Below are 15,811 nucleotides of genomic sequence, written 5' to 3'. Positions count from 1 at the left end.
GAGAATATATGAGTGCCATTAGTTTCTCTTCCCAACCCCAGTGGGAACCAACCATCCTTCAAGGGAATGCCACGTTTACTCTTCACAGCAAAAGCATACCTGCATCAGGTTAAATCTTGCCACCTCGTTAATGGGAGCGTCAGAAATGATGCCGTACTGCTCCGGGTTGACAACTGCAGGACAAATGAAGCAGGCCAACAGGAGGTCAGTGCACATCGCCCTGACCTCCCCCACTTCCAGCCGGTCCACACAGGAAAGGGTTTTGTACATCTGCGACACGATCCACCTCAGACTATGCGGAAAACAGTACGTGTTCTGCTTGAGATAGCCAATAAATTTGTTCACCAAGGCCACGAGCTTGGCCTCGTTGGAATCCACCATCTCTTGAACCTTCTGCCTGAACCGATCCGAGCCTTTCTCTCCAAAGTGCTTCTCCTGCTGCGCCGGGGAGAACCTCTCAATGAGCTTGTTGGGATCTGTCTCCAGGTGATCTTCATCTTCCACCAGCAACTGCATGATTGGCTCGTGTAAAGTAGCCGTGAGAAAAAGCTTGGCCGAAAAGAGTCCTTCCGAGAAAAGCTTAAACAAGATGCTGAAGGCGCAAGTCCCTCTCCTCAAGAGTCGCCTCGGGTTGTCACTTTCCTTAAGCTCAAATTCAATCAAGTATCTCAAAACCTGAAGGAGGTAGCTTTCATCTTCTTGCATAATGCAGTTCCCGTAGAGAGAGGTAAAAACTGTGTAAATGACACTTTGTGTGTTCTCCTGATTAAGTTTCTCTCCGGCGACCAACGAGGAGGCAATGAGACGAGGGTTTTCCCTTAATCGGCTGAGGAACTCTCCATATGCGGTCTCCTGGAAGCCCAGTTGCTTATAGCCATCAACAAACTGCGTGTCTTCCAAGACCTTGGCATGCTGGCAACATTCAGCAGGGGAAGCTTCCGCACTAGCAAGCAAACAGCAAAATTTTTAGAAATTAAAAGTGACAATGATCTCATGCATATTCTACACAAAACACAGAACTGTGAACTGATTATAATCTCAGCAAAGAGAGAGTCCTGAATTCCTAAAATCTTTTATTAAACCATCATGGGTTTTTTGTTTTTGTTTTTTGGGTCACACCTGGCGGTGCTCAGGGGTTACTCCTGGCTCTGTGCTCAGAAATCACTCCTGGCTGGCTCTGGGGGTGACCATATGGATTCGTACCACCATCCATCCTGGATCGGCTGCTTGCAAGGCAAACACCTTACCACTGTGCTATCTCTCCAGCCCCAAACCATCTTGTTTTTGTAATATGTGAAAGGAAAAACACAAAGCACAAAGAAAGGGGAAAAAGGAGGGGCTGGAGCAATAGCACAACGGAGAGGGTACTTGCCTTGCACGTAGACAACCTAAGACGAAGCTGGGTTCAATCCCAGGCATCCCATATGGTCCCCTGAGGCTGCCAAAAGTGATTTCTGAGCACAGTCAGGAGTAAGCCCTGAGCCCCGCTAGGTGAGGCCCAAAATCCAAAAAAAAAAACCATTTTTACTTTGTAGAAAATAAAAATTTTACTTTGTACAAAATAGAATTATAATGACTGATAAAAATTAGGGGTTTTGTTTTTGTTGTTGTTTTGGGGCCACCCCTGGCAGTGCTCAAAGGTTACTTTTGGTGCTGTGTCAAGGGACTATATGGGATGTCAAGGATTGACACCAGGTCTGCTACATGCAAGGCAAAGTCCCTACCCACTGTGCTATCTCTCTAGCTCGAGGGCTGATAAAACCTAAGGGCCAGAGAGAAAGGTCAAAGAATGCTGCACATGCTCTGTGTATAAGAGGTGCAGGTTCGATCCCTGCACTGCACAGTTCCCCAGCACTTCTCAAGGAAACTCCATGCACAAAACCAGAGGAGGCTTCCAGCACTGCTGGGTGTGAATCAAAAACAAAGAAAAATTAAGAACATAAAACCATTTCCTAGGCCAGAAAGAGAGCTTGAGAGGAAGACATTTGCCCTAAACTCAACCAACCCATTTCCAATCCCCAGCATTAACTATGATCCTCAAGCACAGAAGAAGGAATAAGCCTACACCACCAAGTATGACCCAAACCCCACCTCCCCATAAAAGAAAAAAAAAATTTTTTTTTTTTGGTTTTTGAGTCACACCCGGCAGCACTCAGGGGTTCCTCCTGGCTCTATGCTCAGAAATCACTCCTGGCAGGCTCGGGGAACCATTTGGGATGCCGGGATTTGAACCAATAACCTTCTGCATGCAAAGCAAATGCCTTACCTCCATGCTATCTCTCCGGCCCCAAAAGAAAGAAAATATTTTTAATGTGGTTTTTTTTTTTTTTTTTTTTTTTGGTCTTTCAGGCCACACCTGTTTGATGCTCAGGGGTTACTCCTGGCTAAGCGCTTAGAAATTGCCCCTGGCTTGGGGGGACCATATGGGACACCGGGGGATTGAACCGAGGTCCTTCCTTGGCTAGCACTTGCAAGGCAGACACCTTACCTCTAGCACCACCTCACCGGCCCCTAATGTGTTTGTTTTTTTGTTGTTTTTTTTTTTATTTTTGGGCCACACCCGGTAATGCTCAGGGGTTACTCCTGGCTATGTGCTCAGAAGTTGCTCCTGGCTTGGGGGACCATATTGGACACCGGGGGATCGAACCGCGGTCCATCCAAGGCTAGCGCAGGCAAGGCAGGCACCTTACCTTTAGCGCCACCGCCCGGTCCCGTGTTGTTTTTTTTAAACTTTTCCTTACCTGGTTATAATAAGCCGATCCAAATTAATCCTCTGTTGCTTAGCAATCCATGCAGTCCGATACAACTTTTCGGCAGTCTTAAGTACATCTGCATTAAGCCTTTGAATGAGCTGCTTCTCTGAGTTGACGTACAAGCGCTCCTGCTTGAGGTGGTGGGCCAAAGTATGAATATCCAGTTTCACCATCTTCAAATGTGGGAAAGGTCCAAATCTTGATCACTGAGCATTAAAAGAAAAATTTAAATTAGGTCACTTGTTCTCCAAAATGGAAAATAGAAAATCAGGGACCAGAGCGATATAGCACAGCAGTTAGGTGTTTGCCTTGCATGGGGCCGGGCCAACCTGGAACAAACCCCAGTTCGATTCCTGGCATCCCATATGGTCCCCAGAACCTAAAAAGAGTATCATTTAATTACAAAAGCATTTCCATTTCAAAATAGGAAAAAAAGTGGTAAAAAATATATTTAAGGTACCAGAGATATAGCACATAGTTATTAAGGCACTGCACATAGCAGACCTTGGTTCGATCTCTGGTACCACATGTGGTCCACTAAACCAGGTATGACTTTTAAGCACAAAGCAAGGAGTAAGCCGAGTAACACCAGGTATGATCAATTTCCCCAACCCCCCACAAAATGAACAAAAATCATTAAAGCAAAAAAGAGAAAGAGTTCCCAATAAAGCTGCTGGAGTTTCTAGTTTCTGTAAGTGATCTTTCATTTCTACCCTGTCACCAAGAGGCTGGAACCACTTCCTCACAGAACTCCCTGCTTCCTGTCTTGTGCTTCTAGAAGTCTGTTCTCTTTCAAGCAGACTGTCCTTTAAACTTCTGTCGGCTCACTCTACTCCCCTACTACTAGTCGGCCCAGCTCACTTTATAGACGTTCAAACAGATCTGAAAGTCCAATGTGCTTGATCTCTGGCTACTTCTGCCATTCTATTCCTGCTCACAGCGACCCAAATAAACTGCCTTCCCTGTTTGAACAGATTCAGCATGCCTCATCCTTGAGCCCCTACATGTTCTGATTCTTCTGTCTGGGAGGTTATTCTGCAGATTTTTTCCTTTATTTTTGATTAGAGGTGATACCCATCAGTGCTCATGGGTTAAGGTGCTCCCGAATGCAAAAAGGCACTATAGCCAGCTCCTTCATGCAAAGAGCCAGAGCACGCAGACCGTTTAGTGAACTCCCCTGTATGTATCCAGATGTTTGTGCATGGTTAGTGAGAGCTTTTGCTTCATTCAAAGCAGTCTATGCAAATGTCTACTAGAAAGGTCTTCTAGACAACTCTTTCGAAAATAGAAAGTACCACTTCCGGTTCCCTCTTCCTTTATTTCACCTTTTTAAGTACTGCACTATATTACAAGTATCCACAGGCACCTTGTTTGGAGTATAGTAAAGGCCACAGCTTGCCTGTTTGGTTCTCTCAGAGCTACAATTTCGGAACTGAGGAGAGGGCCAGAGTCACCACAGGAGTTAAACAAACATTTGCCCAAGGAATAAATGGAATCACACAAGTCTTGTTTATCTAGGAGCTAAACAAACTGATCCAAAGAGCACATGTATTTTAAAGCATTATTACTTAAGCCATACTCTTGAACCGAGAATGCCTGCCAGACCACAAATGTTTTATATCAACCAAAGAGCAGTAAGTAGTCTAGGTAACAGAATACAATCTTATGTCCAGACAGCAAATAGTCATTGACTTAGAAAAATACCACTCACTGAGAATCATGGGGTTGGGGTGATGCGAGTACAGTAGGTAGAGTGCTTGCCTGCCTTACACACAGCCAACCTAGGTTTGATCCCCAGCACCACATACCACCCTGAGCTCAGCTGGGAGTAATTTCTGAGTGCAGAGCACCCAAGCAGAAACATTAAGCACCGGTGCTGTGTGTGGCCCAAAAACAAAAACAAAAAAAGAATGAATTGCTATAGAGGTTAGAGAGATTGACGATATAACATAGCTGGTAGGGTGCTTGCCTTGCACACAGTCAACCTAAATTAAATTCCTGATATTCCATATGATCTCCAAACCCAGCCAGGAGTGATCCCTGACCACAGAGGCAGGCGTAAGCTCTAGCACTGCCAGATGTGGTCTAAAAAAAATTATTATGATTATGATTATATGCAAAAGTTTCTCTAAGACGGGGCCGGGCGGTGGCGCTAAAGGTAAGGTGCCTGCCTTGCCTGCGCTAACCTTGGACGGACCGCGGTTCGATCCCCCGGTGTCCCATATGGTCCCCCAAGCCAGGAGCAACTTCTGAGCACATAGCCAGGAGTAACCCCTGAGCGTTACTGGGTGTGGCCCAAAAACCAAAAAAAAAAAAAAAAGTTTCTCTAAGAATAGAACTTTTGCATTCTCATGTTGAGAACATGAAAATGGGGTCAAACCAGAACAACAGGTAGGTTGCCATTGACATGACTTTGACCTCCCACAGAGTACTCTAAGCATTACCGAGATTCCTGGGCTCAAGGAGGAGGAAGAGGAGGAGGAAGTGATGGAGGAGGAAGAGAAAGATGAGGAGGTGAAGAAGGAGGAGATTACATGAAGCATGTGCGATTTAACCTTGTAGTAAATATTCTGTAATAATTCATGCATCAAATCATATTACACTTGTATCTTAAATTAAAATGTCGGGGCCCGGAGAGATATTATTACTGTGAATGATGTGTAAGCCACTATAATTAAAATAAAAATTATATTAAAAAATAACTTAAGGGCCCGGAGAGACAGCACAGCGGCGTTTGCCTTGCAAGCAGCTGATCCAGGACCAAAGGTGGTTGGTTCAAATCCCGGTGTCCCATATGGTCCCCCGTGCCTGCCAGGAGCTACTTCTTTTTTTTTTTTTTTTTTTTGGTTTTTGGGCCACACCCAGTGACGCTCGGAGGTTACTCCTGGCTATGCGCTCAGAAGTCGCTCCTGGCTTGGGGGACCATATGGGACACCAGGGGATCGAACCGTGGTCCGTCCAAGGCTAGCGCAGGTAAGGCAGGCACCTTACCTCTAGCGTCACCGCCCGGCCCCCAGGAGCTACTTCTGAGCAGACAGCCAGGAGTAACCCCTGAGCACCGCCGGGTGTGGCCCAAAAACCAAAAAATAATAATAATAATAATAATAACTTAAAAAATAAAGAAACATGGGGCCGGGCGGTGGCGCTGGAGGTAAGGTGCCTGCCTTGCCTGTGCTAGCCTAGGACGGACCGCGGTTCGATCCCCCGGCGTCCCATATGGTCCCCCAAGAAGCCAGGAGCAACTCCTGAGCACATAGCCAGGAGTAACCCCTGAGCGTCAGAGGGTGTGGCCCAAAAACCAAAAAAAAAAATAAATAAAATAAAGAAACAGGATTTAAAAGTTTTTAATTGTTGATTTAAGAAATTAAAAAAGTGTTGGGGCTGGAACAATAGCACAGTGATAGGGCATTTGCCTTGCATGCAGATGACACAGGACAGACCCAGGTTTGATCCCATATGGTTCCCCAAGCCTGCCAGGAGTGATTTATGAGCACAGAGCCCGGAGTAACACCTGAGCACTGAAAAAAGAATATTTATTTTGGGGTTTTTCTTGGGGGAGGATAACCCAGCGGTACTCAAAGATTACTATTGACTCTGCACTCAGAAATTACCCTGGCAGGCACAGGGGACCATATAGAATGCCAGGGATCTAACCCAGGTTGGCCCTGTGCAAGGTAAACAATCTACCCATCATGCTATCACTCTGGCCTCCAGAATGTTCTTACTTTAATGAAGCACTGATGACCAGAAACATTTCAGATATCAACATTAACTATTTTCAAAAGTTACTTTCTTGAGAACTGGAAAGATAGTACAGCAAGGAGTTTCGATTCCCAGCATCCCATTTGGTCCCCCGAGCACTACCAGGAGTGATTCCCCGAGTGCAGAGCCAGGAATAAGCCCTGAACATTGCTGGGGATGACCCAAAAATTATAATTTCAAAAGAAGTCTATTTCACCAAGATTAGTCACTATTAAAACAGTGAGAAAAGTATCGTGTACTTTTTAAAAACGGTGACACTTTAAAAAAAAAAAAATAAACGGTGGCACATAGACAGGGCCTACGTAGTCTGTAACTTATGTCCCCCTTCATGTGGTGCCCCTGACATCCTCCAGGGGGCTCTCTGCCCAGATACTCAGAAGAAAAGCACAGCACAGAGTCCTTTTTTTTTTTTTTTTTTTTTTTTTTTTTTTTTTTTTTTTTTTTTTTGGTTTTTTGGGTCACACCCGGCGGTGCTCAGGGGTTACTTCTGGCTGTCTGCTCAGAAATAGCTCCTGGCAGGCTCAGGGGACCATATGGGACACCGGGATTCGAACCAACCACCTTTGGTCCTGGATCGGCTGCTTGCAAGGCAAACACCGCTGTGCTATCTCTCCGGGCCCAGCACAGAGTCCTTTAACAATGAGGAGGCAATCAGTAAAATTGCTGAAAGCAGTAAAGTCTCTTCCAACGGCAAGGTTTCAAGCAGAACTGAGAAGTAACTACAAGCACCTTCTGTGTGGCCAACAACCAAAAGAAAAGTGACCTGTGAGGTTCATGAATGAGTTTGTGACCTGGACACAAAATGCACCTTCTCTGGATCTCAGGGGGCTTATTCATCCACAAACAGTGGGCACCATATAAATTATTCTGTGTCTATAGATAACATCATCACCTCATTTACCTAAATCACTACAACTGTGTCACCGTTCTATTTAAGATGTCTTCAGTGTTTTCCTCTGGCTTCCAGGAAAAAACTTTTTACGTTTATGGCATTTACAACCTTCTCAAATTCAACCCTAACCGATCTTTCCAGCTACTTTGCACAACTCACTGATACAAACCGTTGACTTTGCAAAACTTCACAGTATTCCCGCAAAATGTTTCTTCAGCTGCTGGTGATCACGCTGCGCCCCTCCCTTCTGCAGAGTCAGTGCCATGGTTGTCTACGTCTCCAGTAAGCACCCCTCTCTAGCGCTGCTCTGGTCTTGAGGATCCCACCAAACTTCACTCATACATTTCCTTCCCCCCCTCACCACTGATTCTGAAATGCCAGTCAGGTCTGTGGTGTTAGTGTTTTAGCCATAAGCCAGAGCGGGTGGCTTAAATTAAAACTAAAGTTTAAAGTTTATGCTATGTGAATTCCATCTTAACAAAAGAGTACAGTAAAAATGTATCCTCTAGGGACCAGAGAAATAGTACCGAGGGTAAGATGCTTACTTTGCATTAGGTTGACCTGGCTTTAATCCCCTACACCTCAGATGGCCCCCAGAGCACTGTCAGAAGGGGGTAAACCCTGAATACCACTGGGTGTGTCCCAAAAACAAACAAAATGTATTCCTCTGTTTCAATGCAAATACAAGCAGGTTCACCTCCCAAAAGATTAATCTTTATATACTAGCATTTCTATTATACTAATACAGCGATTCCCAAGTGTCCCTCCTCCTTTTTTAATTTTCAGAGTATGGTAAAGTTCTTTAAACAGTAAAACTGATGTTCTAACCAGGCCAGCTCCATAGACTCCCTCTCTTTTCTTTTCTTTTCTTTTTTTTTTTTTTTTTGGTTTTTGGGTCACACCCGGCAGTGCTCAGGGGTTACTGAGCCCCCCTCTTGAGTGAGATGTAAACCGAGCCATTAAAGATCACCTGTAAACCAACACACGACCCATGAAGCAAAAAGCTGACCATCTTGGGCAGAGAGGGCGGGCCAACCCCCCACCCTGCTAAAGCCACGCCTGCTGCCCCCAGCGCCCAGAATCATAATTCTCCCAGTGGCCTGCCTCATCACCCCTCACCCCTTTACAATTCCTGGTTCTCTTTGGGGACACCAATCTGACCAAATTTCAGGTATGCCAATTAGGAGGCTGATAACACCAAGGCTTTTTGGAGCAAGTGAGGGCACCCTCCCCCGCTCTCCCTTCTTCCAGGCGGGAGTCTGGCAGCCATAACCAGGCCCACAAATGCAGTCACCATGCTCAAGCTGGGCCAGCTCCATAGTCTCACTCTTTCTTGAACAAGACGTAAACAGAGCCGTGAAAGATCATGGATGGGGGCCGGAGAGATAGCATGGAGGTAAGGCGTTTGCCTTTCATGCAGGAGGTCATTGGTTCAAATCCCGGCGCCCCATATGGTCCCCCGTGCCTGCCAGGAGCAATTTCTGAGCCTGGAGCCAGGAATAACCCCTGAGCACTGCCGGGTGTGACCCAAAAACAAAAAAAAAAAAAAAAAAAAAGAAAGATCATGGACACACTGGCCCTCAGAGCAGAGAGCTGGCCATCTCAGGATGGGAGGGGTGGGAAGAGGAGGCCAAGCCCCTGCTCTGCTGAAGCCATGCCTGCTGCCTCCATCACCCAGAATCACCGTTTTCGCGATGGCTTGCCTCACCACCCCTCTACGGTTCCCTTCAGAGACAAATTCTTCAGGTATCCTGGCATTTGGACTGATATCACCAGGGATTTTTGGAGCGAGTGCTGGCACTCTCTCCTCCCATTTCCCTTCTTCCAGGAGGCCTGGCAGCTGAGTACATGCCCCCTAAAAGTCACAGTATCAGTAATAGCACTTTGAATTTCTGGACAACTTCATTTGTTTGATGCTGTCCACCCTATAGGATGACAATTTAACATTTAACATCAGAATGGACAGCTAACAACAAGAACTAACTAAACCTTCTGCTATCTCTGCACCCAGACCCGGTAGGCCCAGGGCAACATGTGGGATGCCAGGAATTGAACCAGGGTCTATACTGTGTTGACCTCGTGCAAGACAAACACCCTACCGCTGTGCTATCACTCCAGTCCCAAACTTTCTTCTTTTCCTTTCTTTTTATTTATTTTTGGTTTTTGGGTCACACCAGCGCTCAGGGGTTACTCCTGGCTCTATGCCCAGAAATCGCCTCCGGCAGGCTCAGGGAACCATGTGGGACACCGGGATTCGAACCACCATCCTTCTGCATGTAAGGCATGCTACTGTGCTATCTCTCCAGCCCCTTCTTTTTATTTTTTAATAACTTTGCTTTCACTTATCTGGAAACAAATGTATTATGGTCAACTATGTGAAGCATTTCCTTTAAATAAAGTAAAAAAATATACATACAGTAAAACCAGCCAATAGGGTCACAAGACGACTCCAAGGATGAAGACCCTGACTTGGAAGCACAAGGCTGCAAATTCAATCCCTGAAGCTGCTTATCTGCATAGGCCAAGGCATAGGCCTGTAGCTCTCCTGTCTGTGACTCCTGGTGTTACTTCCGGCCACTCCCCAGGCAGGTGTATACCAGTACTGCAGGGGATGTGACCCCAACTAGAACTACAAGTAAAAAGATATGCAAGCACCAGGGCCAGGAATGGGTTCCAGAGACTACAGAAATGAGTGCCCCAGTTAGAATGTGATTCCCATCCCTCTACCCTGCTGTCCTCACAGCACAGAACCAACCAGAAAAGATGTGGGATTAAAGGATTGGAAGTGCTGGGTCCAATGATCAGTGGGGTGTTGTTGAATTGGCAATGCTAGAGGGATATGATTACAGCTAGAGCATGGTAATCATGACACTGGAATAGAAAGGGAGGAATGAAATATATATATATGTACATATATATAAATGTATATATTTAAAGATGAAAACATAATAGTATTCTGACATACTGGGAAGAATTCAGGAGGGAAGGACTAAAATATACATGTTATTGACTGGATTAAGGGAGGGAATTAGTAATCAAGTGAGGATAGGCTTTAACCAGGTAATAGGCAGTTACTTCAAGGAGAAATATCAATCACGAATGTAGGTCCACCTGTCTATACAGCCATGTCTCCATCTATCATCTCTGAGCTGCAGCAGAAACCTCTCTGGCTGCTTGAGATTTTCTAAGCCCAAGGAACTAATGATGATGGGATGTGGGGTGGGGTAGAGAGCTGAGGAGAGATGCTGTGTGGATTAGCTACCTGGGACTGTGGGAGTGGTGGATGGGCTGGAGGATTAATGGTGTGCAGGCTGTGATGTGAGTCTAGGGTGATATTAGCACAGTGGGTGTGTCTGTTTTCTCTGCTGTGGGTAGACGAGGACTAAGCAGAACAGTGTATTTAACTGGGATTGCGGCTTAGTCCAGTGAGTTTCTAAATTAAAAGTACATCCAAGGAAGTGATTAATGATTTGTAATGGAGGTTACATTAGGGAAGGAAGGAGGAAGCAAAGAGGGAAGTGGAGGAGGGCAGAGTGCATACCTCAGCAGTAGAGTAGGCCTGAGGCCTCAACTTTGGTCCCTAGCACTGTCCCCAGAGTGAGTGTGACTCCTGCCATCAGAAACCAAAAGCATGCTTTTGCCCAAAGGGCTAAGCATCTGTTTTGCAAGCAGAAGGCCTAGATCTGATTCTCAGTCAGGAGCACAACCCCAAGCTCAGAGCCAGGGCCAGGATTATCCCGAGCACCACTAGCAGGTGTGGTCCAGAAACAAGAACAAGTGTTCAGGGGCTGGAGTGATAGCACAGCGGATAGGGCATTTGCTATGAGTTCGATCCCTGGCATCCCATATGGTTTCCCGAGCACCGCCAGGAGTAATTCCTGAGCACAAACAGAGCCAGGAGTAACCCCTGAGCCCTGCCAGTTGCAGCTCCAAAAGGAAAAAGTATACAGTTCTTAGCGGCCACAAACAAGTGTGTGTGTAAGCACCATGACCAACTGTATGAGCCCTGGAGACAACCACAAACAAATGTGTGTGCAAGCACCATGACCAACCGTGTAGCCCTGAAAAGAGCCACAACCAAGTGAGTGAGCCATCAGGGCGATGCAGCAATGAAATATATAAGTCCCCACAACAAGCACAGGGAATCCAGAACAGACGCAGCTGCCGTGTGTCACCTCTCCATTCTCTGAAACGACTCAACTCTAGGATGAAGGCTCTCAAGGTATCCCTCTGCCTGACCCACTCCAATTCAGTCTCCTTAGGAGAGTCCCCTCACCTCCCTGCTTTTGCTTATTGTTTTGTTGTTTTTGTTTTGTTTTCAAGCCATACCCGGCATGCTGGGGATCGAACCCAAGTTGGTTGCACACAAAGCAAGTGACTTCCCCAGCCCCTCACGTCCCTGTTTTTAAACACTGGAATTGCACCCACGAAGTCAATCCATGTTCCACCCCAGCTCTGCATATGGTCTCCAGGCATCTCTAAGAGCACACAGCCAAGAGAAAGCACTGAACACAAAAAGTTGTGGTCCCCAAACAAACAAAATAATAACTAAGTTTCATGAAAAAAGACAAAGAAGGGGCCAGAGCATTGGCGCTAGAGAGACGGCATCTGCCTTGGAAGTGCTAGCCTAGGATAGACTGAGGTTTGATCCCCCTGCGTCCCAAGCCAGGAGCGGTTTCTGAGTGCATAGTCAGGAGTAACTCCTGAGCATCAACGAGTGTGATACTAAAACAAAAACAAAATAAAAAAAAGACAAAGAGGGGCTGGAGTGATAGTACAATGATAGAGTGTTTGTCTTGCACATGGCTGACCCGGATGGATCCCTGGCATCCTATATGGTCCCCTGAGCCTGCCAGGAGCGATTTTTAAGGCAAAGCTATGAGTTACCAGAGTGCCACTGAGTTAGCCCAAGAACCCAAAACATAAATAAATAAATAAATAAATAAATAAATAAATAAATAAATAAATAAATAAGGCAAAGAAATTACAAAAGCTCACATTTCCATCTTTCAAGGCCAGAGAGATATTACAATGAATGGGTAGAACACTTGCCTTGCACAGCAGCTATATCAGGTTCAATACAGGGCATCCCAGGTGATGTCTCTCCCACTCCCCCCAGAACCACTAGGCGTAATTCCTGAGTGCAGAGCCAAGAGTAATCCCTGAGGGGCCAGAGAGATAGCATGGAGGTAAGGCATTTACTTTTTATGCAGAAGGTTCGAATCCTGGCATCTCATATGGTCCCCTGAGCCTGCCAGGGGCAATTTCTGAGCATAAAGCCAGGAGTAACCCCTGAGCACTGCCAGGAGTGACCCAAAACCCAATAACAAAAAAAAAATTAAAATTAAAGAGTAATCCCTGAGCATCACCAGTGTGACCCTCCAAATTTATTTTTCATTACTCATTTCCTACTGAATAATTTACACATTTACCTTTTGCATCTTCTTTCACACTCTCTCCCCACAACAGCTCTCCTACTTGAGTCAGATCTGTTTCTTCATTCTTATTTCTAATCCACCTGTTTTTATTTTGTTGTTTTTAACAATTGGTAGTATCATAGTGCTAAGTTACTCCTGGCAGTGCCCTTGAAAACACACTGCGCCAAGGAATCAGACTCAGGCCCCTGCATGCAAAGCACATGCTCTGCCCACTGAGCTATCTCTTGGGCCTCTACTTGAAAGGGGGATCATATTGGGAAGGACAGACTCTGTGCTCCTGGCCATGATCAGCATACCATACAGTGCCAGGATCTGAACCCAGGCCTGCGCTTGGTCTGTTGGTCTCTCCAACCTTTGTGTCTAATTTTTAATATCTGGAACTATCTTTCCAGCAAGAAGCACAGGTGACCTCTAGGGCTGAAAGAATCTCTTGGGCTTCAACAGTTTAAAGTATTTACTATCAGGTCCCTTCCAGAAGAAGCTTGCCATCTCCTGATAAGCAAGCACACCAACCCAACACAGTGGGTGGGGAGTAGGTACACCTGATAAGGGGACATGCATGAATTCAAAGAGACATTAAAAGGTCCAAGGAAGATGCACATATTACAAATGCTAGCAACCGTTCATGAATGAACTTCTACGGTTCATGAGGACTTGAAGGGAAGAAAAAAACTACTTCAACCACTTTACAGAATGGGTATTGCCAGTTCTTGCTTCCCTGTTGAAGTTCCTTCCCTTTTTATGAGTAACCCAAGTCAGCCAGAAAATCATTTCCCAATTCTCCAGGTCCAAAGTTTTCTGTCGATTCTAAACTGTCCTAAAAAATAAAGTATATTTAAGTGTTTTAATTACACACCCTAAATCCAAGCATCCAACTTAGCAACTTTTCTTCCCACCCTTCCGGTTTGTGACTGTCACTATTGTGATGGGGGTGGGGACAGTCCATCGCACACTTGGTTCTATGACTGCTGGGGATCATACTTTGTGATGTGAGGAATACTTAGGACTGAACTCCAGGCTTCATGCATGCAAGGACAGTACATCCTCTAAGCCACATTTGCCTGGCCCTTAGCCACTTTTTCCAGTAAGGAAAGAAATATGAGCTTGAAAAAAAAAAGTGGGTTTGCCCAATGCAGTTTTATTTAGGAGGGTGGGGAATCACATCCAGCAGTGCTCAGGGGTTCCTCCTGGCTCAGAAAAACACTCCTGGGAGGCTCAGGAAAACATATGGGATGCCGGGACTCAAACCACCGTTCTTCTGCATGCAAAGCAAATGCCCTACCGTTATGCTATCTCTCCAGTCCCTGTCCAATGCAGTTTATCAGAATCTCTAACACTAGAACAAGCATTGCCAGAGACCAGATGAAGGTCAGGAACCCAGAAACATCTTGTAACACACTGTAGAGTCCCAACCAGAGGAGAGCCACAGCAAGAGCCAATGCACTGAGAAGGCCCAGGTCCAAGCCCTCAGTGATCACAATCTCAGGCACAGCCGGATGAATAAATACTTCCCACCACACCACACTGTATCAGAAAGCCATTCTGGAAGCCGGCGGGGTTTGCTGCCACACAGGCAGGAAACCGAGAGTCCAGTTCTGGACACCATCCCACATGGCAAGCACAATACTGGGGGCACTACTGCTGGCTGTCCAGTGCCACAGAAGAGTGTGAAGCATCTGCACTGCACACTGCAACCAAGAGTGGGCCAACACCACAAGCTTGTGCAGGAGTGCCAGAGAGCATCACAAAAGCATCGAAGCCCAGAAACTATGTGTGGAGGCTCCCTCTTCACAAGACTAAAGGCAGGAGAAAGGGCAGAATGGGTGTGCACATAGTAAGAAGAAAAAAAAAAAGAAGAAGGGCAGAGAGATGGCACCAAGAGCTAGAGAAAACAGTTTGCCTGGGGGAGGGTTGAGTGCCGTCCCCAGCACTACCCGGTGTCCCCAACACTGCTGGGAAAGACTCCCAAACATGAGCTGGAAGCAGCCCAAGCACTGGTGGTGTAGTGTTTCCCTCACTTACACTACCTCTTCAAAAATGTAAAAAACAGCAAGAAAACCGTTTTTCTCTAAATTTCTACCTAACCGCATAGTTTTTAGAAAACTCTCATTAGAAGTAATGGTTGAGGGCCCGGAGAGATAGCATGGAGGTAAGGCGTTTGCCTTTCATGCAGAAGGATGGTGGTTCAAATCCCGGCATCCCATGTGGTCCCCTGTGCCTGCCAGGGACAATTTCTGAGCATAGAGCCAGGAGTAACCCCTGAGCGCTGCCAGGTGTGACCCCCCCCAAAAAAAACAAACAAACAAACAAAAAAAGAAGTAATGGTTGAGAGCGAGGGGAAAGAGAGCTTGGGGCATGAATCTAACCCCAATGACACTCGAGTGTGCCCACCGCAATCTAGGCAGCTCAGCTGTCAGGAATTCCCAACACAATAGCCTTTTCCAGCCAAAGCAGCCAGGGGTGTGTGAATCTTGCAGCTATCTTAAGGCTGTAACACCCAATGAACACCCGGACGAGGTGAGCATGTGCACATCACAGCTACAATGACCCCAAGCACAGTTTAAAAACTGGTTTTTGTTTTTGTTTTTGTTTTTAGGGGGGGATTGGTTTTTAAATTGTGGACAATAACCAGTGGTGCTCGGGGGTTACTCCTAGCTCTGCATTCAGGAATTACTCTTGGTGGTGCTCGGGGGACCATATGGGATGCCAGAGATCAAACCCGAGTCTCAGGATGCAAGGCAAGTACCCTACCCAACGTGCTACTGCTCCAGGGCCCCAAATGGTTTGGTTTAAAGAGAAGCATTTGCAGGCACGGGCATATGTAGGCCTCAGGGTTTCCATAGCCTCATTTTCAGATTACCATCAGGTCTTTAGGAGCCCAGCACCTAAGTCTCTCTCCTGGTGGAGATCTGCCAACAACATACACCCCTTCCCCAGTTACAGCACTAAGGACACTGAGGCACTAG

At 46.2% G+C, this 15,811-nt stretch overlaps 1 protein-coding gene across 5 annotated transcripts in view; it reads right to left on the bottom strand.

The window, feature by feature from the left end:
* GAPVD1 (GTPase activating protein and VPS9 domains 1) overlaps window positions 1-15,811 on the bottom strand; it is a 99,851-nt gene that overhangs the window by 59,062 nt on the left and 24,978 nt on the right. For all 5 annotated transcript variants that reach the window (XM_049774114.1, XM_049774115.1, XM_049774116.1 and 2 more), the window contains exons 2-3: window positions 2,742-2,959; window positions 100-943 (exon numbers count right to left, since the gene is read on the bottom strand). In XM_049774114.1, the coding sequence (XP_049630071.1) occupies window positions 100-943; window positions 2,742-2,926 (1,029 nt within the window). In that variant the 5' untranslated portion in view covers window positions 2,927-2,959. The remainder of the gene's footprint in view (window positions 1-99; window positions 944-2,741; window positions 2,960-15,811) is intronic.

This window comes from Suncus etruscus, chromosome 5, assembly GCF_024139225.1.
Source record: "Suncus etruscus isolate mSunEtr1 chromosome 5, mSunEtr1.pri.cur, whole genome shotgun sequence".
NCBI classification, from domain to species: domain Eukaryota; kingdom Metazoa; phylum Chordata; class Mammalia; order Eulipotyphla; family Soricidae; genus Suncus; species Suncus etruscus.
The sequence above is the reverse complement of the archived record's forward strand: the minus strand, read 5'-3'. Positions and strand labels throughout refer to the sequence as shown.